The sequence below is a fragment of the Lepus europaeus genome, chromosome 1 (genome assembly GCF_033115175.1).
Source record: "Lepus europaeus isolate LE1 chromosome 1, mLepTim1.pri, whole genome shotgun sequence".
Lineage (NCBI taxonomy): Eukaryota > Metazoa > Chordata > Mammalia > Lagomorpha > Leporidae > Lepus > Lepus europaeus.
In genome coordinates, this window is record NC_084827.1 from 159,213,725 (window position 1) to 159,240,984 (window position 27,260).

General features: G+C 36.9%; 1 protein-coding gene across 1 annotated transcript in view; it reads right to left on the bottom strand.

Moving 5' to 3' along the window:
• The window catches only part of BARD1 (BRCA1 associated RING domain 1), an 87,466-nt gene that overhangs the window by 29,925 nt on the left and 30,281 nt on the right, over positions 1-27,260 (bottom strand). The window contains exons 4-6 of the mRNA XM_062191205.1: positions 22,016-22,959; positions 15,254-15,334; positions 12,999-13,171 (exon numbers count right to left, since the gene is read on the bottom strand). Of these exons, the coding sequence (XP_062047189.1) occupies positions 12,999-13,171; positions 15,254-15,334; positions 22,016-22,959 (1,198 nt within the window). The remainder of the gene's footprint in view (positions 1-12,998; positions 13,172-15,253; positions 15,335-22,015; positions 22,960-27,260) is intronic.

Sequence of the window (27,260 nt, forward strand, 5' to 3'; positions counted from 1 at the left end):
ATTTTTAATTACATATTTTTACTTACATATAAGCTATTTAACAATGGATTTTTCTGTATTCATACTCATATTTTAAAGTAAACTTCATAATTCTTAATTACTATGAACGAGATGCATTCAAATGCAAATAAAAATCATAAACTATAGCTATTGTAGACCCTATGATCTATATAAATACAAAATTAGATAAATTCACAAAACAGGCATTTAGATTCACTAGAAACTATGCCACATGACAAACAATTTAATAAAGCAGTGAAAGACTGCTTCAATAATTAATTTTAATATATATGTATACTATAATCTATAAAAATCACAATTGTAGAGCAAACTAATATGGTTCAGAGAAAAATGTGATGCAGCCTTCTGACCACATAATTCACAAGTCACAGAATCATACACTGGAAGAGACTTCAGAGATTAAAGTATGGCCCTATTATTTGATTGACAAGAACAGAGACCTATAGGTCCCAATGACTTGACTAAGGTCACATTGTCCTCATTTATTTCAGTAATATTCAGTGTTGCCCATCCTTAGTCTTTTAATGATAAGTAACCTGTAAAATATAGGATTTGTGTCTACTGTTATGTTTCCTTATGACTTAATGTTTTATACAAACACATGCTTTCAAAATGAGCATTACTTTTACAATCTTTACAAGTTTTAATATTCTGATATGGCATACAAATCCACTAATGTTCATGTAGAAATGTTAAACAGGATATAAGAGGACAAACATGGCTGAGCCACTATTGTGGTGTAGTAGGTTAAGCATTTGTGATCCCATATTGAGAGCTGGTTCCAGTTCCTGCTGCTTTGCTTCTGATCCAGCTCCTGACTAATGCATCTGCAAAAGTGGCAGAGGATGGCCCAAGTCCATGGGTGCCTGCCACCCACCTGGGAGTTCCAGAAAGAGTTCCACAGTCCTGACTTCAGCCTGGACCCGAATGGGCCATTGCGGCTATTTTGGGAGTGAATCAGCGGATGGAAGATTTCTCTATCTTTCTCTTCCTATCAATCTGTCTTTCAAATAAATAAACTTAAAAAATAAAAATACAAACATGGTACAATGCCAATTTTTCAAATTTATTGAATGTATAGAAAAAGTGCTTGAAGGACAAAGTGAAACAAATAGGGGAAGAGGGAGGAGGAAGGTGTCAACTCTGCTTGATGCAGCACAGAGGTCATGTTAATGAGAGTCATAAACATTTACTGAGTTTAGATGCAAGGTCACTAATGATCTTGGCGAAAGCTGTTTTGATGGCATAGAGGGTTAAGGTAAGAAACGAAGCACAGCAAATGTTTTCCTAATGCCTGCTATTACTGACTGTCAGATTCAGTCCCTGTTTGTTTTTTAGACAGTGCTGGATAAACATAGACAAGGCTATATTATCAGATTTCCTTTATGTCCAAAACCAACACTGTTAACAGCCTTCTTCCAGCCAAGGTATAATGCAATCAATTACATTTCAGGTTTCTGAATTACAACAGAGTGACACAAGCTGCTGTTTACACTTAAGTGGACAATCTCAATATTTCCAAAAGATCTCATACACTATACTTGAGACTTCTGAATTTCATTCTGTAAATTATGCTTACATACCAACTTCACCCTTTCCTCACAACACAGGCTGTATGACAGTAAACAACAGAAATCTTCATTGAAGAACTAATATTCTAGGTCTTAAATTTAAGCCACTAAGTATAAAAATGAAAAACAAAAAAAAAATTTATACTTTATGCTATCAAAAAAATCACTACACACATAAGGACTTTCTAAAGACAAAAGCAGATTTTACAATTCAAAGAAATAAAATTTAAAAGCTCCGTCAAGTATACTTTAACACACAGAAAGTGGATGGCATTAGCAAAGCTATTTTACATAAGTAGGAGTACAGGCCCACAGTGACAACATGAAAAAAGGTTAAGTGCAAGTTCTCAAAGTATCTTCTTCAGGCAGGTGGAATTTAAACCAAAAAATAATCAATGAAACAACAGTCAGAACCAGTAAGATGTTTTTGAAAGAACTGCCTCATAAAAAAACAAACAAACAAACAAAAAAAAAACTTAACATTTACTCTCATGTGCTCTTAAAATATAGCCTCTCTTCTTAGATCATGGATGCTTCTGTTTACACACATTTCACTAAACTCTCAGTCCTGCTGTATTGCTAATGTGTTGACAAATGGCATGTTGCAAATGTCACAGAAAGAAAGATCATACTGGTCTTGCATCATGGGAGATGGGACCCACCAAATCCTTCATGTTGTTCCTGTTTTATCATGAACCACTGACATCTGTAACTAGACAAAGGTTTATACACATTACCTTCAAAAAAAATCACAGCAGAGGGCCAGCATTGTACTATAAAGGGTAAAGCCACTGACTGAGATGCCAGCACTCCACGTGGGCATCAGTTTGTGTCCCAGCTGCTACACTTTTGATCTAGCTTCTTGTTAATGGCCTGGGAAAAGCAGCCGAAGATGGCCCAAGGGTTTGGGCCCCTGCCACCCACATGGAAGACTTGGATGAAGTTCCTGGCTTCAGCCTGGCCTACAGTTGACCATTGCAATTATTTGGGGAATGAGCCAATGGTTCAAAGCTTTCTCTGTCTCTCCCTCTCTATAACTCTGCTCTTCAAAATAAATAAATAACTCTTTAAAAAAAAAAAAACATAGTAAGAGAAGATGTGCATGTGCATCACTTCTTCTTTATTATCTGGGTGCACATACACACACAGACCTGTGATTTTTCCTCATAATGATGGATCTGAGTGGGCTAAAGTTTGGTTACAGACTTGGCATGAAAAATCAATTTTAAATGCACATAATTAGATTTAGTCACTTTGCAAAAACACAGGTACTACATAGAAGAAAATCCGTGTGTTGTTACACGCATCAGGGACTATCAAGGTGACTGACTACTAATTGCAGCAGTGAGAAATCAGTTATTCTCCATCACTATACAGGGAAGAAACATTTTAAAAAATGTTATACTTTTTAGAATTATTCAACAGCACAACTCATGTTAGTTAGCAATAATTTGATTTGCTACATTATTAGATATAATATTATCTATAGTTTACCAAGGGAGCTTGCAAAATGACTTTCTAAATACACTTAAATATAGTATATTCTCTATTTTCTAGCATGCAAATCAAAGCCTTAGCACTCAAAGCAGGTATTCTGGAAGGATAAAAAAGACTGAGAAAACACTGTCCTTGCCTATAAACCTACTGATGACAAATATTCATTCAGCAAATCAGAATCAAACTGGTAAAGTGTGAATCACAGCATAAGCACTGAGGTGAAATGCAAGATGGATTTCAAAGGAGGTAAAGAATATGTAGTACAGATAAAAATGGCCTTGAGACCAGGACTAGCCATTGCAATGTGGTGGCTGAATTTGAAGGGCATGGGGAAGAAACAGCAACATGGTTGTTAAAATGTATGGAGTTGGGGCCAGTATTGTGGTCTGGCAGGTTAAGTTGCCATCTGCAGCACTGGCATCCCATATAGGTACCAGTTCAAGTCCTGGCTGCTCCATTTCTGATGCAGCTCCCTGATAACGCTCCCAGGAAGGAGTGAGAGATGGCCCAAGTGGTTGGGCCCCGGGACCCAAGTGGGAGACCTGGATGAAGCTCCTGGCTTCGGCCCGGCATAGCCTGGCAATTATGGCCATTTGGGTGAAGAGTCTAATCACTGCATTCTAATGTATAGGGCAAATATACTATGGAAACTTGAGGAAATAATCAGTCTAAAGCAATGGACTCTAAAGACAAAGACAAAATGTAGCTGTGGAAATGGAAAGGCATATATATTTACTAGTTAAATTAAATGGGTCGGGGCTGGCGCCGTGGCTCACTTGGTAGATCCTCTGCCTGTGGCGCCGGCATCCCATATGGGCGCCAGGTTCTAGTCCCAGTTGCTCCTCTTCCAGTCCAGCTCTCTGCTGTGGCCTGGGAGGGCAGTGGAGGATGGCCCAAGTGCTTGGGCCCCTGCACCCGTGTGGGAGGCCAGGAAGAAGCATCTGACTTCTGGCTTTGGATCAGTGCAGCATCAGCCATAGCAGCCATTTGGGGAGTGAAACAACTGAAGGAAGACCTTTCTCTCTGTCTCTCTCTCTCTTTCACTGTCTATAACTCTACCTGTCAAACAAATAAATTTTAAAAAAAATTAAATTAAGTGGGTCAATGCAACACCAATATAATTAAAGCTACCATCAGAAGAGGAAAGCATAAGCATCTTAAATGCTAAATTTATACGTAGTGCCTGGCAATGTATTAATAACTCTCATATGCACCACTTTTGACAGTTCAGCTCTTTTAATATCCTATGAAAGAAAGTCTATCTTATAATTCAATGAGTCCCAGAAAATTATATATAGGTAATAAGTTTTATCTATATCAAATCCCAAAGATTGTACCTTTTCTGCCTACCGAAACACTTTACATCATCTCTGATCAAGAGGAAATTTTTTTATTCTAATTTTTTAAAATATTTACTTATTTGAAAGGCAGAGTTACATATGGAGAGGGAGAGACAAAGAGAGAGGGAGAGACCTTCCATCTGCTGGTTCATTCCCTAAATGGTTGCAATGGCTGGGGCTGGGCCAGGCCAAAGCCAGGAGCTTGGAACACCATCCAGCCATCACACATGGGTGGCAGGGGACCAAGCACTTGGGGTATCTTTCCCTGCTTTCCCAGATGCATTAGCAGGAAGCTGGATTGGAAGTGGAGCAAGTGGGACTTGAACAAGTGCTCATATGGGATATCAACGTTGTAAGCAGTCACTTAGCCCACTGTGCCATGTGCTTGTCTCTGGATTCTAATTTATTTTTCTGTTCTTTCACAACATAGTACCTTAGCAGATTTTATCACGATTTTTTTTTCCTTTAGTGTATTCCTACCCTATCCCTTTCTCAGTGATTTTACATAATAATTTGGAAAATGTTTCATGTAAAACCTTTGAAGATAAGAATGAAGATTTTAAACTTTAAAAATCTTGACAGAAGATGTAAATAATATGTCTTTTTTTGCCACCTAAAAGCTAGTAAGAAATGAAGAAATAATAGAAATATTGGTAAGAAATATTGTAGAGATAATATATCATAGGGGAATGAGTTGTTCTGGAAACATAAACTGTGGTCATTCCATGTAAGAGCAAAGGAATGGTCTTAAAGAGTGGAACCTCCTCTTAGAGACAACAGGAAACCATGGACAGTTCCCTAAGTCATTATAAGCAGAAAGATGGTGTCACTACTGCATGGTAGATAAGAATAGGCATTTTAGTCTGCCTAAATTTAAGTTATAATTCTATTCAAAAGTTGTACAACTTTACATGAGTTAGGCATCTCATTTCCATGTTTCCTCATCTGTAAAATTAGGCTAACATAACATACTTTATATGGCTGTTGCAACAACCAAATAAAGTAGTATAATGAAAGCCCTTAAAACAGTAATTGTAAGATAGGAAACTTCAATAATTGCTAATAATAGTGTAAGAGATACAGAATAAGGTTAAGGAGAAATCATAAATCTTGTCCAGAGTATTAATCTTTCATCTTCATCTTCTCCAAATTTATGATATATTTTATGTATAATTTGTCATGATAATTTGGATCATTACTTTGGAAAATTACAGGTGCATGGTTTCTTTGACAATAAAATATCAATGGCTTTTTTATTTTTATTTCAAAACTTTATCTAAAGAGTAGGATCTACATAACTCTGAATATCACTGCCTTAACCAGGGTTCTTTCAGAATAGCTACTTTGATGAAAATAAACCAAAGGCAGAGTTCATAATATGGCACAGCTTCTAAGAAATGATACAGTATCTACTTGCTCACAAGTGTGTCCTTAATGAGCTGATCAATAGTAAAGTAAAGAAGCAAAGATGGGCAAATGTAAACTTGTACATATGGATCATACAATTTGTAAAAAGATCCAAAATGCATTTTTACTAATGCCAAACCTATTTACTAAAGCCAAACCTATCATGTGAGTCAGGAGGGTAAGACAGTTTAGGAATGAAATTCTTTATCAACAGCTACAAAATTGCAAACACAGAGATTTAATTTTTCAAGTCACTGTCCTTGCTGTGAAGCAGGAAAAACCTCCATAATTCAAAAGAGCAACATGTTTCTTCAAAACCATAAAACATAAATTATCCTTGTTATAGGCAATTAATTTTTTAAAAATTCATTAAGGGAGTGAGACAATTAACAGGTCCAATGGTTCATATAATATTTTCTATTCAGGAATTCAAAGTTCTCCAAGGAAAATTATTAATGGCAAACCGAGCACCAAATCCTTTATCCTACATACCTGTAAAAAGGGAAAAAACACATGCTATTCCCCACACATTCAAATTGGTTCTGATATGACTGAAAGAGATTTAGTCCTAGGTTCACAATGGGATTCACAGAAGGTAGTACGGAAGATAACATAGCCAATGAGGTTTAGAACAGTTGTCAAAGTAAATATTCTCAGACAACAAATATTACAAAAGATAAAATTGTTTTTTCATTATTGTACAAATTTAGAACAAAATTTTCCTCTTGGAAACAGACTCAGCTCATAAGATTTAAATTCTTATGCAAATAATAAGTATATTCAGAATTAAATTAATATTGTATTTAAATCAAGACACTTATTAGGTATAAGTAGTCAAGGAAAATGAAATGAGTGTTGAAAAGATATCTACACTCCCATTTTTATTAAGCATTATTCACAATAGCCAAGAAATTGGAACATCCTAAGGGTTCACTAATTGATGAATAGATAATGTGGTATAAATTCACTATGGAATACTATTCAGCCATAAAAAGGATGAAATCTTGTCACGTGAAGCAACAATATGGCCAGAATTGGAGGTCTTTACCTTAAGCAAAGTAAGCCAAACACAGAAAAACAAATATCACATGATCTCACTCATCTGCAGAATCTAAAAGAGTCAATCTCATAAAAGTTGAGAATATAATGGTGATGATCAGAAGCTAGGTAGAGTATGATGGAGGAAGGAATGGGAAAAGGTTATTTACAGTACTAAGTTCAGAGTTCATGCCTTGGCTGTTCTGCTTCCTGGATCCAAGCTGCCTAACATTGTGTCTGGGAAGACACTGGATGATGGCCCAAGTACTTGGGTCCCTGTCATACACAAGGGAACTTTGGATGGAGTTCCAAGTGACTGGATTTAACTTGGTCTGAACCTGGCCATTGTGGTCACTAGAGGAGTGAACCAGAAGATGGACAATCTTTTTCTCTCTCTGTCACTCTGCTTTTCAAATAAAGGGAATACATCTGAAAAAAAAAAGATGGAATTAAAAGAAAAGAGTATTTTTGTGTAAAAAAACTGAAATCCATAGTTTTTTTATAATACACATTTTCTGTGAACTTTTTGAAGACCCCAATGTATCCAGAGGAATCTAAGGCTGCATTTTTCTATCTCAGTTTCTCGTCTCTCTCCCAGAGCTTTGTTACAAAAACCTTCAGTCTTCTCTATAGTTTGTTTTACTCTCAATTTATGTAATTCAAACTAAAATTCTAACAGAAGCAGGAGCTACAAAGTTAATAAAAACTTACCGAGTGTAGAGTATGATAAACCTACATTTGGTCTAAGTACATAAGTCTTCTTTCAACAGGAACTTTCAACAGGAACTCCATTAACCATCACTTCCTTATATCTACAGTACTAACAACAATGTTGGAAAGGCTTCTAAAATTTATATAATATGTAAGTTACCAAACTAAGTTTAAAAAAAAAAAAACACATCGATAATGCTGTGCCAAGTGAGGGGGTGGGACTTATTTCTGTAAGACATTTCATTCATATTCCAGAGATTAGAAAAGATCTAAAATATTCTGATTACATTTTAGAAGCTTGGAGTATAATTCTGATATTAAAATCTGAGGGTAAAATATAAAAGATAAAATCACAAATCGATTTTTTTGTTAAAGAATTATTTTATTTATTTGAAAGTCAGAATTACAAATCCTTTTAATTTCTAATTACAAATGTAAAATCCTTTCCATGCCTCTTCTGTAGTCATCCACCCACTTTTGTAACGGACGTTCCCAGGATGAATGAACAAGCAATCTGGCCTTAAGAATACCTCAGCACCTGGCATCTTACCTTTCTATCAGGCATCCCCCTATTCTTTTTCTTCTTCAAAATTTAGTTGGAGTGCTTCTTCATCTAGAAAGCCTTTCCTGATTTCCTCTAGTATTATTTGCAGCCAAATGTGACATATGCCTTCTTAGCCCAGTGCCCAAGAGTCTGCATATCTAGGTGGAGGCTGCAAAGGTGGCCAGGGATTATAAAAAGGCATGTGTGGTAAAGAGGTCCAATATTAAATAGAAATTCCTCCTCCACACTGGACAGGAAGTGTAACCAGTGATCCAGGGGAGAGTGATGAGTGTGAATTAAAGTTGTGAAATTAGCAGTGTGGGGTGGTGTAGGAAATTAGTTTAACAATTACTATGTTAGAATTTTGATTAAAAGTTACAATAAGCTTGTAGATTATAGTGGATTAATCAATTTAGTTTATTGCTCAGGACCCTAATTTGTTTCTCTATTTAAGCCTATATGTATACATGTAATGATTTACTGACATTCCAGGTATTTCTTTTGTTGTTCTAGTGAACTAGTTGTTTTTTAAAAAATAAATAGAACCTTTTATTCCTGATATATAGGGAGACTATAGATTTTACTATCTTTCTCTTCTGTTTAGCTAACACGACCTAATTATCATTTAATAATTTTAATTTCTTCATTTGTCAATGCTTTCAGAACAATTGTGATAACAGTGATAGTTGGCTTGCTTGTTTTCTCTTTTTTTAAAATACTGACCATAAGTTTATAGTCAATAATAACATGTTTTATTAAGACTAATACTCTTTCCTCTGCTGATTCAATCCCCAAATGCCTGTAACAAGTGAGGCTAAAAGAGGCTGAAGCCAGGAACCTGAAATTCCATCTTGTTCACATTCAAACCAATACTCACATTCAAACCTGCACTCCAATATGGCATTCCTGCTGTGCCACAATGCTTGCCCATTCTGCAGGGTTTTTTAGGAAGAATATTTTTGTTATTAAATAATTTTCAGCATATACTAAGATGATCTTATACTTTTTACCTGTTGATAACCTTGATAAATTTTAATATGTTTATTTTTAATATTAAGCCATTGTTACATTATCAGGATAAACTAGACTTGGTGGAGTGTGTTAAATGTTAAAGAAATATATCAATTTGTGAGTGATTTATTCAGGATTTTACATTTGTAACTAGAAATTAAAAGGATTTGTAACTCTCACTTTCAAATAAATAAAATAATTCTTTAACAGAAAATGGATTTGTGATTTTATCTTTCATATGATTTAATTTTCTGTTCACTTCTATTAGAATATAAGTAGCCCAACAGAACTGGGGGGATGATCAAGTGAGGAGTGATGGAGGGATTATCAGCAAACCTAATGGAAAAGGAAGGCATCTGAGGTTTCTATCTTTAAATAAAAAGGAAGGAAGCCAAAATGTCTGTTCTAGAGCTAACAGAGGCCATTCAGAATTTAGAACAAGCAAAAGAAACCCACTTCATCAATCAATCCAAGCCCTAACAAGGGAAAGATACAATGATGGCCTTTTGCCCTTTATGGATCTTACACTTCTTCCAGGCATGTGAAGACCCAGTCCTACTTATTGAGAAAAGAGATCCATTAATGGTAACAGAGATGTAGTAAAAAAGATAAGAAAAAGAAATCATGCTTGTCAACTCAGATAAAAGTCCGAGACATGAGGGAGTCTTCAAAAAGTTCAGAGAAAATGCATATTATGAAAACACTATACATGGACTTCAAATATTTTTGCATCAAAACAGTTACCTTTTAATTCCATTTTCCCACAAATATTCTGAAGTATCCTCATACACTGCATAGGCACAATCTTAAAGGGTAACATAGTATACATACCACCTGGCCAAGAGACAGAGCTTTTTTGCCCAGGGAGCACATGACATTTATTCTACTCACTACCAGCAACCAGTGCCACCATCCTAGAAAAGGACTTACAGAAACTTGGTTTTAGACATTCTCATCACACAGTGAAATTGGTGGCAGAAGGAGATTTTATTCTTATCTCATCTGACCTTATATTAAGCCAGAGAAAAAAATACAGCATGTCTTCATTCACTCAAATACTAATTCATTCTAGAAAGAATGTAGGTACACACTATGCGAGATGTTTGCAAGGCCTGGGAAAGCGGACATGATCCCTAGTCACAAGTGAAAAGGTAAGAAGTAACTATGACCCCATTAAAATTCTATACTGAGAGTGTGTCTGTATACAGACATAAGGAGTCAAGAAAGGTAGCTGAAACGGAATGAAAACCAAATGAAACTCAAAAGAATGAGAAGTTGGCTATCACAAATAAATATTCCAGGGGCAGGAATTGGTATAACACTTAAGACGTTGCTTGTGATGCCTGTACTCCATACCAGCGTGCCCAGGTTAGAGATCCGACTCTACTTCTGATCCAGCATCCTGCTAATGGCACTGTGGAATGCAGCAGATGATGGCTCATACTTAGATCCCTGCCGACTACATGGGAAAGTTGGATTGAGTTTCCAGACAGTGGATGAAAGATCTCTACTTCTCTGTCTCTGTCATTCTTTCAAAATAAATAAAAAAAATTAAAATAAATAAGATATTTTAAATTGATATTCCAGACAAAGTGAAAATATGTATAGAGGCTTAGGAGGCAAAATAGTCCAAACATATTTTCAGGAAATAAAAATTCAGAAAGGCTAGTGCATACACTGCTTAAGGGAAGTCAGGACAAAAAGACTCATGGAAAGATGCATGAGGCTACAGAGTTAAGTAGAGACACACCATCAATTAAAAACTGTAATTTGGAGTTCGATCTTTACTTTAAAGCAAAGCCATTGGTGGGCTTAAGCAAATAGTGATTTGGTCAGATTTGTAATTTTTGAAATCATTCAGACTGCAATATGGAGAATTGAATTAAAGAAAAGTAATTTGAAAAGCAGATCAGTAAGGAAACTGGTAAAATACAAGCACAGGAAACACTTAAGTACGATAATCAACAGTTTGAGAAAGAAAAATCAATGTTCACAAACAGTTAACACACTGTTTTATCCCAGAATTAAATTTACACCAAGAATCTGCCTACTATACTTTATGCAACATCAACCTCAATCTATTTTGTCAAATAAGTCCTCCTTTGCAACTATTCTAACTGTATAAAACACCTGTCCAACACAGTAGTCATCTGGTGCACTGTTATTTAAATGGAAATAAAATAAATTTTAAAATTTATTCCCTTAGTAGTAATAGCCAATTTTCAAGTGTTTAATAGCTACAGGTGGCGAGTGGCTCCTGAATGCCCAGCAGAGATATAAACATTTCCATTACCACAGAAAAGCCTATTGGACACTGCTGGGCTACACAGACCCCTAAATCTGCCACTTCACCAGGTAAGCCTATTTAGAACAACACTGATCTATGTGTGAAGGCAGACTCACTCACTGTCTCATGTCTGCTCCTTGTATATTAATAAGTCCTCACAACGCAGTGAAGAATCATGGTGTACAAACCACAAGACAGGCTCTGTGTTTTGGCTCATTAATCCTCACTGTGCTCTGAAGAAATAGGAAAGCAGCAGGCAGCACCCATGTTTTATAGGTGAGGACACCAAAGCACAGAAATTACCCTGCCTGAGGCTATAAAGTCAATAATGGACTCACAAATAACAGCTGGATTCCCTAACGCCCTGACCAGTGCTCCATTCATTAAAGTAGTCATGGCTGATTTAAGAACTCTAGGATGGAAATGATTCCATTTCACCTGACCTAGGCAACTGTTTGCTTCATCAAATGGCTGGCTATACCCAGAGGAGGGCCACATCTGTTAGGTCCTTATATAGATACAGATATCTCTGTTAGTTCCATGTGTGTGTGAATGTGCGTTTAATTATCTATCTATCTATCTATCTAGATGCAGAGAGAGAGAGAAAGAGAAAGAGAGAGTTTGTCCTAACTATCTTATAATCTGCAATGAGAAATAAAAGAGATTGAATACATTTACTGAAACAGCAAAAGTATGGTACATTCTTGCATTATTAATTTGTTTTTCAATTATGTGAAATGGTTACCTATAAAAAATTACAACCTAGAAGCTATGCATTTTGTGATTCTCATTTGCCTTGTATCCAGGCTAAGTCTGACTTTTTGTGTGCTCTTTTCAAACCTATAGACACAATGGGGACAGAGGCAATTGTTGCATTTTCATTTCAACTACCTAATTAACTGAAAACAGCCAAATAATATATAGGAAGACATGAAGAGAGTTACAAATTTAAGATAGGAAATCTACATGTGGCATTTGCTTGTGACACTCTTGACAACAGCAATCTGAAAATGTAGCCACCAGCACTCATTAATGAGTGTCTGTGCCCTGACGTTACTAAACAATTTACCCAAGGCCTCATTTGAATGATGTAAGAAATCTAAGAACTAATTCTGCTGCACTTGACCAATATGTGAGTTCTGATGGATTTTAACTGCTGCTATGCTAACTATGCAGAAAAAGCATAAACGAAGAGAAAGTTTAAAGCAGTTCTAAAGGATCAGGTAACATACAAAATACTTCTATGATAATTATTTTCCTTTAATTAAGTACAAATCAATCTACACAAAATAAACAAGCAATGAAATCTGTTCATAAAATGAAACCTTCCAAAATGTAATTGACAATTGTTTCTGAATTAAAAGCAAATCTTCCCCAAACATGTAAGTGCCATCAAACAAAAGAGTACAAATTTTGATTTTAACACAGAAACCAATGATCACATATAACTTCAGTGGTAAAAGAGAAGAGACCAAAGCATCAGCTTGGGTATCAAAGTCTTTGCTTCAACACATACATTGATTCAGAAGTAAAAGTCAATTCAAAAAGTAATCTTAAAGTTGAATACTTACACGGCATTCCTCGAGGCTCCGTAGGACAGCAAGAGCTTGACTATATCCAGGTGCCCGTTCTTGGCTGCATCGTGAAGAGGGGAATCATTCTGGTACCCTGTGCTGTTCACCAGGGCCTTGTGCTGGAGCAACAATTCCACCACCCTCAGGTGCCCATGATTGCATGCTTCATGCTAATTAAACAGAATGAGTGAGAAGAGTGATGAAGAAGAGCACTTTGGAAAAATCAACGTGAATCTTGACCAATGAATTTATTAACTCAATTCTCATATAGTTACATCACTGACAAAGTGTTTGTCATAAATCATATAATCTTTGTGATCAAGATTTACGCAGTTCATAAAAAAGAAGGTATTCACTTGGACCTTGAGTCAAGTGCTCTCTAGGAAGAAAATGTAGCTTTAAACCAACTATGATTCCTAAGTTGTTTATAATACAGTAAAAACATTAAAAAACAAAAAGATTTACAAAGTATTTAACAACCAAATCATGCATAAAATCCAAAATTCTCTAGGAATGAAGAGAATTCACTAGATGAAGGGCTTAGCCATAAGTTAAGGGGTACACCAGCACATGCACAGAGCCATCCAACAAAGTGAATATTCTTGGAGTATTTAGGAGACAGTTTCCCATCTGCTGAAGCAAGAGATTACTGTATAGTTGGCATCAGTGATAATAGAAGTAACATGAAGCAAGTGTTCAAAAACAGTTTATTACAGTAACAGAAATGGTAACAATAGAATGTTTAAAGACACTGTACATGCAATTTTTTCCTTATGTCTAATGAACTGTTCTAGTGTTATTATGTTGTATTCTAAAAACTCTCAGGCACGTTATGCTTTCTAAGTATATCGACTGCAATTCATAATAGGTGATATTAAACTCAACATTTGTAGGTATATATCTAGGAGAAGCAAATTCAAATTAGTCATTAGGAATCTTAATGAAGAATGAGATGGGGAAGGGAGTAGGAGGTGGGATAGTTTGGGGGTGGGAGGGCAGGTATGGGGGGAAGAACTGCAATAATCCAAAAGTGGTACTTATGAAATTTATATTCATTAAACAAAAGCTTTCTATATAAAAAATAAATTAGTCATTAGATCTTCTAAATCACTCACCAGGCTTCATTACAATTTGTCTTAGTGATTAAAAAGGCAAAAATCTTTCTTTGAAAAGGTTAGGTAGCTTGTGGAGTCCAGACTACAAACTGGCTCTGATTTAGACTAAACCCAGCTTAAGATTGTGGCAAGAAAAGTCACTATAATATAAACCTTTTGTGCATCTGGCCTAGTGAGTCTCCTAATTTCTTTGCTGCATTTTAAGTTTAGATGATAAAGGCATCTACCTCATTTGTTATCACTTCTATGGCTGCATTCAAATCTCATGTGTATTGCCCTAAAGTAATTAGCACATATAGCAACTGTTTCCAAGTATTTGTGCCATTCTTTTCCTAGAGTATGCTTCATGCTACAGTTTTTGTGTTAACAGAAGACTTAGAAATGCTTAATGTTAGCAAAGTCTTCTGCTAAATTTATATATTTGCAATTAGTTGGAGCATAAGTGAGGTTGAGACAGATCCTCAGGAAGAATCTCTCCCCTGTGATCACAATTCCTATACTGAGTTCCTCTGGCCTCTATTTCTCCCAAGAAATCTTGTTCCAATGGTATATAGTTGCTGCAGTAAGGAGCATAGTGTCAGCTGTAGCAATTTCTTCCATATATTAGCTAACTTCAGCAACATAATGTAACTGAATGTCTAAATCTAAAGGTAGTTAGTCAAAAGGTAGCCAATTTCTTACCTCTTATAATTGACAAGCTAGACACAAGATATTCATTTTACCACACTTGGTGAAACCAAAATTTTTCAAACTAAAAATAGTGTATGTGACACAGGATGACACTTAGACAACTATATACCTATAAACTATAAGAACCATACAAAGGTGGAGGGTCTCTGGCACAGTGATGGAGCTGACATTTAGGATGCCCGCATCCCATACAGGAGTGGTTATGCTCTCTACTGCAGCTTCCTTCTAATTAAGCCACACCTTAGCAGGCATATAGGTCCAAATACATGGGTAGCTGGTTAAATTACTGACACCTGGCTTTTGTCTGGTACAGCTCTGACTTGTTGGGCATTTGGAGAGTGGACGGGTGGATGGAAGATCTCTCTCTCTCTCTGCCTTTCAAATAAATTAATTTTTTAAAATAACTATAAAAAATGACAATAGAAAATTTAAAAAGTAGAAAATTACCAATGGTGTCCATCCAGCATTGTCTTTAACATTTGGGTCGCTTCCATTTTGTAAGAGGTATTCAACAGAAGGCACATCACCCTAATAGAACAATGGAAAAATAAAAAGACAATAAAAAAATCAAGTAATGAAAGGAAGACATTAAAGTTTCTTTGGAAGATGCTATCTTCTTCAAGATAAAATAAAAGTTTTATTTATTTATGAGCCTAATGCTCATGACCTAACAAATGTTAACTTAGGGACATACCCTTGAATATTGAATACAAGACCTCTATTAGCAACTCAATTTCAGAAATCACTTCAAGAGGCCAAATAAAGGACACTGGCCAAAGAACATCTGATCATTATGAAGTCACCATTTCATTTGTAAAAAAAAAAAAAAGAAAGAAATCCTTTTTGAGCATACATGAAAATGGTTTATGAGTGTTATTTAAAACAAATGGAATTATATAAAGCTAAGAAAGATGCTTGTTGAAACCAGTGTTAAAACTGCAGAAATGTATCATCTAACTGGCAATTGCTCTATTTATCCTAATTCATTAATTTATTTTTATCTTATTTGATCACAAGTATTTACTAGGCAAAAACAGTTTTTCTATTTAAAATGGCAGCAAACAGGGTCTAGTGTTGTGATGCAGTGGGTTGTTACCCTCTGCGATGCTGGCATCCCATATGGGTGCCAGTCCAAGTCCCAGCTTCTCTACTTCGGATCTAGCTCCCTGCTAATGCACCTGGAAAAGCAGCAGAACATGATGCTTGGATCCCTGCCACCCACAGGGGAGATCTGCAACTCACCTGGGATGAGGCTCCCTAGTTTCGGCCTGTCCCAGCCCTAGCCATTACAGCCATTAGAGGAGTGAACCACTTGTTGGAAGCTCTCTCTCTCTTTCTCTGTGTCTCTCCCTCTGTCATTCTACCTTTCAAATAAATAAGGAATTTTTTTTTAAAAAAATCAATAAAATGGCAGAAAACAGGTAGTAGAAACCTATTCAAAATGACCCATAGAGTAAGCATTAAATTTTTATTTCCTGGTTCAAGGCTAAAATCATTACCCATTATCAACTAACTGAATTACAAGAAATGGAGCTTTTGTGAAACCCATCCTTACAAATATTTTTCTACCAAACACGTTTCAATTTTTCTCTCTCTCTCCTATTCCAATACTCTGGGGAACATATGCAATAATTATACATAATAGTGGCTCATAGATATAGTAAAAGGACAAAGAAGGTGAGGAAAAACAGGAAATATTCTAACTTCAGTTGAAAATTCACAATCTCTTTTTGAAGGAGATAAGAAAATATTGGGAATAAATTAATTAAAGGAAAACAAATTAAACACAAACAATATTAAATCTATTTTCCTATTATTAAAAATCAAACTGTCAAGCTACACTCTCCTAATTTCTAACTTTGTTGTGCATCATGATCTAACTAAATCCTAATATAGGTAAGTGGTCCTTAAGAGATGTCTTTTGCAAGAAGAAATGACATATTTTTGAAAGTATGCTTCTGTAGCAGAAAGTAAAGCTTTGGGAACTGGTCTCAGGCAGTATCTCCTCTGAACCTCCTTCTTTCTGTTCCTTTTGGCAGAGGTGAGAAACACCATCTTCAACATTTAGTCTCTTCATTTCATACCTTAATCTAAAGTGGAAAGATCTGACATCCATTTTGCATGTTTAATCACATATGGTGTTCAAGCACTAGTCAACTCTTAGGGCCTTAAAAAAAAATATTTGGCTAAAAAATAAATTTCTCCCTTTCAAAACAATATTAAGGGGCTGGCCTTGGGGGATAAGCCTTTCCCAATGGCCTTGGCATCCCATATGAACACCCATTCCCATCCTGGCTGCTCCATTCCAATCCAGCTCCCTCTAATGTACCTAGGAAAGCAGCAGAAGACGGCACAAGTATGTGGGCCCCTGCCACCCATGTGGAACCCGGCTGGAGTCCCAAGCTCCTGGCTAATGCCTGTCCCAGACCCAGCCTTTGCAGCCAGCTGAAGAGTGAACCAGCAGATGGACGATACCTCTCTCCCTCTCATTATTCCTCTCCCCATTTTGTAACTTTGCCTTTCAAAAAAAAAAAAAAAAAAAAAAAAAAACTTTAAAAAATAGCATCAGGCATTAGGAAGAATGATTGCAATTATGTAGTGGGACAAAGATAAAATTCACATGAATTACACTACTATTACCAGGCACAGGAAATATAACTACATCAGTTCTTTAAGAATGACAGAAGAGGGACACAGTGCCTAAGTCCAAGAAGATAAACAAAGCAAAAGTTAACCGAGAGGGCTTATTACTCCAAAAAAGACAGTAAATATAAGTTACAAGTGACAAAATTTGCATACACAATGTTATATTCAATGATTTTTGTTAAGTACTTATTTAGGGTTAATGAAATCTCTCCCATATCACTCTCAGTCCCAGTAACTCATGTTTGAAATGAGTCTTTTCTTCTATTGCTTTGATAATGTAGAATTCACTGAGACCCCTAAATATAATAACATTTGCTTTTATTTGCTTTTTTCTTTTTAAAAAATTTTGCCTTTTATTTTTATTTCTAGTTCATTTTTACGTACTTCTCACATACAATAAATATTTAGATGGCAGCTTAAAAGTTCCTTAAAAAAATCCAAGTTTCTATGTTTCTAAATTAGCAAAATGACATTTAATGTTTACTGTGCCTAAAAACAAGCATCTTACACAAGAAGAGACTGTTGTGATCATTTGAGGAATAAACAAGTAGATGGTGACTCTGTACCTTTCAAATAAATAAATACATCTTTTTGTTTGTTTGTTTATATTTGTTTGAAAGACGGAATTAGAGAGAGGGAGAGGCAGAGAGAGAAAGAAACCTGCTGGCTCACTCCCACAATAGCTACAACAAACTGGGCTGGGCCAGGCTGAAGCCAGGAGTTCATCTGGGTCTCCCAGGTGCATGCAGGGGCCCAAGTTCTTCCATCATCTTCTGCTGCTTTCTCAGGCAGATTAGCAAGGAGCTGGATTAGAAGTGGAGTAGCTGCAATTTGAACGGGCACCCATAAGGGATGCAAGCCATGGTTTAACTTGTACCACAGCCCGGGCTTGATACATCTTTTTTTAAAAAAATGTTTACTGGGTGTAAAAACAAGTATTATACTATGGGGCTTCAAGAAGTCTTTAGAAAATGGAATCAAAGGCTAATTAGTGTGAAACATCCATGAACTTTCTTAACATACTCACATATGTATTTGCCCAGTTCTTCCAGAGCATGTAAATGTGCAAATTCTAGCCTTCTAGTGCAAGATAACATGTATTTACCAACTTTTATGTTATACCTAAGTCAGTTCTAAATGAATGCAGGAGCAAATACAAAAAAACATCCTCATTCAAATTCTAAGTGGCACTGACAAAAATTTATTAACCTAAGGAGCCCAGAAGATAACATAAACACAGCGTGGAATGGGAAAGTCATGTATAGTTAAAGAGGAATAAAGCGATAATCTGGAGAATTAAAGCAGAATCTCTTCTGAAGGCTGTGAGACAGTCTGTTTTTCTTTCATGTCACCTCTCCATATTATCAAAGGTGTCTTCCATTAACATTCCACACCCTGTGACATACAGCTGATTGGAAAACGACTTGCTTTTTATACTCAGTATACATTCTCCTCCATAGTACTTAAAAGTTTGTCATATTTTCATCTTTCTACTTTATGTGAATTGAATGTCATGCACATAAATAAAATTATGATAATTAGATAGACTCCACAGTAACTGGATAAGCTTGAATAGGTATGAAGTTTCTAGGAAATAAATTAACTCCTGCTTCTGATTTCTTTATGCTGCTTTCTTCTCTAATACTCTCAGAATATTTTCTGAGTAATAAGCACTCACTTTTAGGTTCTTCATAACTTGAAAGAATAACTGAGATTTTCTAAAATCACTTCAATAAATAAATAATTCTTGTCAAAAAATCATCTAAGGAAAGTACTTACTGAGGTTAGAAGAAATTTTAAATGGATTTGGTATTTTCAAGTAATACTTCAAAGGCTGAAAATAAGTAAGTGTGTGTGACTGTGGGTCCCACTGAAACCTATTGCTAACTTTTCAGTGAAAGCAAAGATTCCACACACATTCATGAGTTATTGCAGATACATGCATTTCCAGTAATAAATTAACTTTCCCAAAACACACATAAAATTCTTTCCCTTCCTAGAAAGGTTAGCTCTTTTAAAGTACCATTAATAATAAATGTCTTTATAAAAACATAGGACATTACAATTAAGTATAGTAAAAATGCTTTTGACACATAAATGAACTACGTACCTAAAACCTTCCTATTTAGAAATTTGTTAGAAAAAGAAATTTCCATCTGCAATGGAGTCCTAAAATATGCTAAATTTCTTTGGCTTCCTAGATTTTTTTTACTGAATAAAATTACATAAAACATCACTCTAACAACCTAGTCAACATTGTAATATGTTACTGATACACCACAAAGACAGATTTAGAGGTAACAAGTAAGTAACAGAGAGAAAAAATGGATACTGATTCCAAGAGGCATTCCAGAAATTAAAATCCTGAGTCAGTGTGGCCCAGCAGATCAAACTAGCATTTAGATTGTCAGCATTCTGTATTGCAACACTGGTTTGAGTCTTGCCTTTTCTGCTTTAGATCCAGCTTTCTGCTATATGTGCCTGGGAAGGCAGTGGATGATGGCACAAGGAGTCCCCGCTACCCATGTATGAGACACAGATGGAGTTCCAGACTCCTGGCTTCCACCTGGTCCAGCCCCAGCCACAATGGCCACTTGGGGAGTGAACCAGCAGATGGAAGATCTCTCTCTCTTTCTCTCCCTCTGTACCTTTGCCTTCAAATAAATCTTAAAAAATTCAGAATACCTAGTTTTTTAAAAAAAGAAATTTTATAAAACCCAGGCCTAGACTCTAGATCTTCAGATCTTTGTTAATAAAGACAAATTATTCTCATGGTTACAAGAAAAATTTTCTACTAACATAAGTAGATACTTGCCTGATGATCTGAAAATTCCCAGAAATTCTAAAATGTAGAAATCAAAGTAGCCTGAATTCTTATGTATCAGTCAAAAAAAGAATGCAGAATAATATTGATTAGTTTTTATGTCTATGGAGCACTGTTAACATAATAACTTTATGCAATAGCCTTAATATCCTTATCTAAAATACTTTGGACCAGAAGTGCTTGGGATTTTTTTCAGATTTTGGAATGTCTGAATACACGTAATGAGATATCTTGGGGACAGGACCCAAATGAAATTCATTTGTTTCAGGTATATCTTGTACACACAGCCTGAATTTTTTGTGCAAAAACAAAGCTTTACAGTATGCATGTAAAACAAATTTTTATAGTGGCATCATGTCAGCACTCAAAAATTCAGATTGTGGAGCATTTTGGACCTCAGATTTTGGAATTATAGATGTTCAATGTGTAGCTTTCATACACATTTAATAAGTACATATACAAGAAAAAGATGACAAAAAATTCTGATTTTATATCACGCTTTGCAGAAAATTAAAATATAATCAAACTCCAAAATTTCAAGTTGACCTAAGGATATGTGACCCCTAGCATGAAGTCATATTGAAAGCCCCCCTGCCTTCACTGGCATCATAAATGGAGTATCACAAGCCAGGGCTGTGGTGTAGAGGGCTGGGGCTCTGCCTAAAGTGCCATCATTCCATATGGGTGCTAGTTTGGGTCCCGGCTGCTTCAATTCCAATCCAGCTCCCTGCTAGTGCCCAGTAAAAGCAGCAGGAGATAGCCCAAGTCTATTGGACCCTGTACCCACATGAGACACCTGGAAGAAACTCCTGGCTCCTGGCTTTGGCCTGGCCCAGCCCTGGCCATTTTGGTCATTTGGGGAGTGAATCAGCAGATGGAAGATCTCTCTGCATCTGCCTTGCACACTCTGTAACTCTGAGTTTCAAATAAATAAATAAATAAATCTTTTTAAAAAAAGGAAAAGAAATAGAGTATTCCACCTTAATTTGAAATAAAAGCAGTGGGGAACAATACTTGCATGAGACAATGCAGCAAAGTCTGTAAAGCTATGGTGCTTCCTGCTCCCTTTTATATGTTGAACTTGTGCCAATTTAGAAGAGTAACCACAACAAGCAGGCCTCATGCTAAGGAAATGGGCCAAGTTCCAAAACCTACCACTGCCACCTCCCAGGCGATAGAGCAATAATTAAAGAAAATTCACTTCAATGAAAAGGCTCACGGTGGGGCACAGAGCAGCTCCTTTGGTGGTGAACTGCAGGACTCACATATGACCATCCAATGTCCAGTCCACTGGAGAAATGTACAGACCACATCCTCAACCTTTCCAGTTCTTGTAATGCCCACTAGAATAACCATGCAGGAAAAGAAGCTGGCTCCCTCTCACAGTGCTAGTGAGCTCTTTTGCTAGGTAAATATGTGTTGCCAGCAGTCACTTAGCAATTGTCTGCATTCATAAAACTTGGGAAGAATGAGTAAACACAATGGTGACAATAGCAGCAAAGGTACTTGGCCAAGAAGAAGCTGTGATGTTGAAACCGGTTTTCTCCTATAAGATCACATTTTCCAGACGCAAGGACCAGTGCTCAACTGAGGTAAAGCTGCAGTACCTATGAATTTTGCTTCTCTGCTTCAGAGGAAGCAGCATGGCTATAGATGGTCAATTATCCTAGCAGTCTTAGGCCATTTTTCATAAACTCTGCGGTCTCGCATCAGATTGTATTTTGGATTAAGCATCTTACCTTAATTGCAGCAACATGGAGCAGAGTCTCTCCTCTATGGTTCCTTTTCCCAGCCATAAGGCTACCAGGAGATGACTTCAGAACCGAGGGGCTGGACATCATTCGTCTGTAAGTTGAGTTATTCAAGGAAGAAGGTGGAGTACCTGGTGAAAGGTTCATGGATTCTTCTAGTACATTACTGCTTTTTCTGCTCAATGTGGTACCAACTTTACGTTTGCTTGATGGTGGTGAGGAACAATTAGGTAATGGCACATTTTCTGAAATCTCTGTTTGCTTAGGAAAATCTCTACTAGTGCTTGGAATGCTGCTTCTTCGTTTCTTAGAAACAGGACTGCGAAGTCTACGTTTTCCTTTTCCATCTAATTGCAAAGATCTTTTAGATGTAGGATAGTTTTCACAGACCTCCTCAAGAGTCACTTCACTCTTGGTGTCAATGTCTGGAGACTCGATTTGCTCAGCCAGAGGCAAAGTGGCTTCAGTTAAGTTTCCTAAAGGTTCACATTCTATGACAGAGCCACTTGCTAGTAAGTCTATCTCATCGTTTACCGGTGGACTAGCAATAACAGATGGTTGGCTACAGAAGGATACCAGCTTTTCCTTACATTCATCTTTCAAGTCAATTTCACTATTTTCTTTTCCTGCCTCTAAATTCCATTCTTGGTTGATTTCAGCTAAAGTTTTCTTTTTCTGCTTTTTCCCAGATGTTGTAGAATTCTTTTTAGCCTTCTTAGGAACATCTGTAGGAGGAGTTGCAGAGACAAATTCATACATTGAGGTTTGCTGAGTATTTTCATCTTTTATCTTTTGAGGCTGGGTTTGCACTGAGACTTTACTCACAATGTATCTAACCTTCTTACTTCGAGGACTAAACCACATTTTTATTGAATTCTTCTTGCTTTCTGCATCATTAAATAAACGTGTTCTAGATGTATCTTCTTTCAAATCTGATAGAAAAAGGAAGCAAAATCTGTGATAAAAACTCAATACCTCTCATCTTGAATGCTATGGAATTTTGTTTTATAGTTTTCCTAAAGTGTATTATCTTTCAGCTGTGTCCCTCTTTGAAAACAGATACTCATTGACTCAATAAATGTTAATTTTTAAAAAAAATTTTTGACAGAGTTAGACACTGAGAGAAAGAGACAGAGAGAGAGTTATAGATAGTGAAAGAGAGACAGAGAGTAAGGTCTTCTTTCCGTTGATGCACTCCCCTAATGGCTGCTATGGCTGGCACTGCACCAATCCGAAGCTAGGAGCCGGGTACTTTCTCCCAGTCTCCCAAGCGGGTGCAGGGACCCAAGCACTTGGGCCATCCTCTGTTGCCCTCCTGGGCCACAGCAGAGAGCTGGACTGGAAGAGGAGCAACCGGGACTAGTACCTGGTGCCCCAACTGGGACTAGAACCCAGGGTGCCAGCATCACAGGCGGAGGATTAGCCAAGTGAGCCACAGCGCCGGCCTCAACAAATGCTTATTAACTGCTACTTTGTGCCAGACAATATTCTAGAGAATGAAGATAGAGCAGAAAACACAACATAAAACTTATATTGCAGTGAGTATAGAGAGAATATTCAAACAAATAAGTGAAAAATACAATAGTCTCAAAATAAGAAAGAAGGAAAGAAAAGAGTAAACACATGGTGTTTAACAAGGAGGCATATAATTGGTGTTTAATTTTTAAAAGGATAATTGCAAATCAAGGAACATAATTCTTTAATTCTTTATCAACAAAGAAAGAAAATGTCATACTATCTCTAGATACAGAAACAAATTGACAAAATTCAATGTCCACTCATATTTTTTAAAAACTAAAAAAAAACTATTATATGATCCAGAATCTCATTACTACGTATATATCCAAAGGAAATGAATTTAGTATCAAAAGGATCCCTGCACTCTGACGTTTACTGCAGCTCTATTCAAAATGGCCAAGAAACGGAATCAAGCAAGGTGTCCACAGATGGATAAATGGATAAATAAACTACAACACACACACTACACACCCCTTGTTATCTGTAGCAACATGGAAGGCCTAGAGGACATTATTTTATGTGTAACAAGCCAGGTACAGAAAGACAAATGCCTTATATATGTTCCTACTCAAATGTAGAAGCTAAAAAAGTTGATTCTATAGAAGCAGAGTCAAACAGTGGTTACTAGAAACTAGGAAGGGTGAGGGGGGGGGGGTGTAGTGTTGGTAAAGATAGATTGGACACCAAAACAGCTACACAGGAGAAAGAAGTGAATCTTCTTTCTGTGAATATAAACCTATTAATAAAATTTTTAAGAATTGAAAACAAACAAAAAAGGAAATCAGCAGGTCAGGAACAGATGCAAATTTCCTTGGTCTGGTAAAGGACATCTATAAACTTCATGCCCTTGTTCTCAGAGAAGCCTCTTCAACTCCCTGGTAAGTTAAGTAAATAAAATCCCATCTTTACCTATTTGTACAGTCACATTTCTCTGTGAACTTCCATGTAAGTACATCAATAAAAACTTTTTTCTAGTCAACCTGTCTTTCCTAATTCACCGGTATCCATACATACTAAGAACATGAAAGAGTAGAAGATTTTTTCTCCCCTAAAAATTGTACAAATCATCCACTTCTCTAACAGCTAAGTCCCTTCAAGTTGTTTCATGTCCTTTGAGTCCATTCATCTTAAGAAATATTCCCTTATGGCTAAGCATCTGGCACAGTGGTAGAGATGCTGCAGTACCTAGGTTTGAGCCCCAGCTCTGCTCCCAATTCCAGCATTCTGCTCATGTGAACCCGGTATTATCAAGAAGTCACTTCAGGTACAAAGAGGGACACAGGAAACAGAGGAAAACTGGGAAAGCAACAACACCCAGACAAGATTAATGATAATAACGATTAACAAACGATTTCTTTAAAAAAATATTTATTTATTTATTTGAAAGGCAGAGATTCAGAGAGAAAAGTAGAGAGACATAGAGAAAAGGAGAGAGAGGTCTTCCATCCAATGTTGGTTTACTCCCCAAATGGCCACAACAATCAGGGCTGGGCCAGGCCAAAACCAGGAGCTTCTTCCGGGTTGCCCATGTGGATGTAGGGGCCCAAGTACTTGGGCCATTTTTGCTGCTTTCCCAGGAGTTTTAGTAGAGTACTGGATTGGAAGTGGAGCAGCCGGTACTCGAATCGGTGCCTGTATGGGATGCCGGCACTGCAGGTGGAAGCTTAACCTATACCACAGCACCAGCCCAACAAATAATTTCATACTGCCAGACAATAATCATCCTAATGAACATAGATCTCTTCTGGCCAATTAGATCATTTGAAGTATGTTTTATTCTATTTTTTTAAAAATGGAGAGAAAGTTTATTTTATTTATTCTATCAAAAAAGAAGACCAAGAATGTTTTGTCTTATTAAAACCATGGAGTGAAGGGAAAAAGAAATGACCCAAATTACATTTTCCTCCTGGGAAGTCACTTGTCCTTTAAGATGAAGAGAACTTTGCATAAAGCTTGGCTTACAGGGGCAGGTTATCTGGGAAAATGATTAACTGCTTGGGACTACCACGTGCCATAGAGAAGTGCTTGGGTTTGAGTTCTGGCAACTCAGCTCTTGCTAATGTGTATGCACCAGGGAGGCAAGAGGTGATGGCCCAAGTATCTGGATCCCTATCACCCATGTCAGAGATCTGGAATGAGTTCCAGGATCCTGGCTTCAACCTGGGCTAGCCTTGACTGTTGTGAGCATTTAGAGAGTGAACAAGCAGATGGAAGAACGGTCTTTGTCTCTGTCTCTCTGCTCCTTTGTCCCTCAAATAAAAAAAAAAAAAATTAAAGCAACAATGGTTGCCTGAAACAAACTTATCCTACAGAATCATAGAGAAATTTTAATAGAATGGATTCCAAACATAAGGTTCTTCAAGAAAAAACCAATGGTCGTTAGTGAGTCTTATTCCTACAGGCTGGTTTCACCACCTTGGAGGAACTGACATGTCTGTTGTTTCTAGGATAATAAAATTTTCAAGCATGCTTATTCTTAAAAATATTTAAAACTTAAATACGAATACAACATAATTTTAATTTCATTTTTCTCATTGTTTTGGGAAATAAATTTCTGTTCAATATTCTTTTTTCTTAAAATGTTTGTATGAGAGGGGCCAGTATTGTGGCACAATGTTAATCTGCTGCCTGGGGGGCTGGCGCTGTAGTGCTGCTGGTTAAAGCCCTGACCTGAAGTGCTGGCATACCATATGGGCGTTGGCTGCTCCACTTCCCATCCAGCTCTCTGCTGTGGCCTGGGAAAGCAGTAGAAGATAGCCCAAGTCCCTGGGCCCCTCCCACCTGCGTGGGTGACCAGGAGGAAGCTCCTGGCTCCTGGCTTTGGATCGGCGCAGCTCCGGCAGTTGTGGCTAATTGGGGTGTGAACCATTGAATGGAAGACCTCACTCTCTGCCTCTCTTCTCTGTGTAACTCTGACTTACAAATAAATAAATATTTAAAAAAAAAAAAACTGCTGCCTGTGATTCTGGCATCCCATATGGTACAAGTTCAAGGCCCAGCTACTCCATTTCCAATCTGTATCCCTGCTAATGTGCTTGGGAAAGCAGTGAAGATGGCCCAAGTGTGTGGGTCCCTGCAACTCTCCTGGGAGTTCTAGGCTCCTGGTTTTGTCCTGGCTCAGCTTCAGCTATTACAGCCATTTGGGGTGTGAACCAGCAGAAGGAAAATTGCTCTCTGTCTCCCTCCTTCTCTCTGTAACTCTTTCAAATAATAAATAATTTTTTTAAAGTTTGAGAAAGTATATTATTGAATTAAAAATTTTTTTCAGTCATTTTTGTTCACATAGAACAGTTTATAATTTCAGCAGCTTAAAATTTATATACCAGAAGACTGTTAACTAAAATTTCATTTATACAGAACAGTTTATCTTACAATTTCAGCAGCTTAAAAGTATTAATATACCAGAAGATTGTTAACTAAAATCTTAATTGCCTAAAGTTCAAAATCACTTCTGTCTGTTCTTTTACCATAAACTAAGGACAAAAGCTCTTTGTTTCTCCTTTAAGTTATTTTTCTTTATTTGAAAGGCAGAATGACAGAGAGAGACCGAGAGAAAGAAAAACTGAAACCAAAGAAAGCTCCCATGTGCTGGTTCACTCCCCAAATGGCTATAGAAGCTAGAGATAGGCCAGGCTGAAGCCAGGAGCCAGGAACTCCATTCAAGTCTCCCATGTGGGTGGTAGAGGCACATTAGCAGGGAGTTGGACTGGAAGCA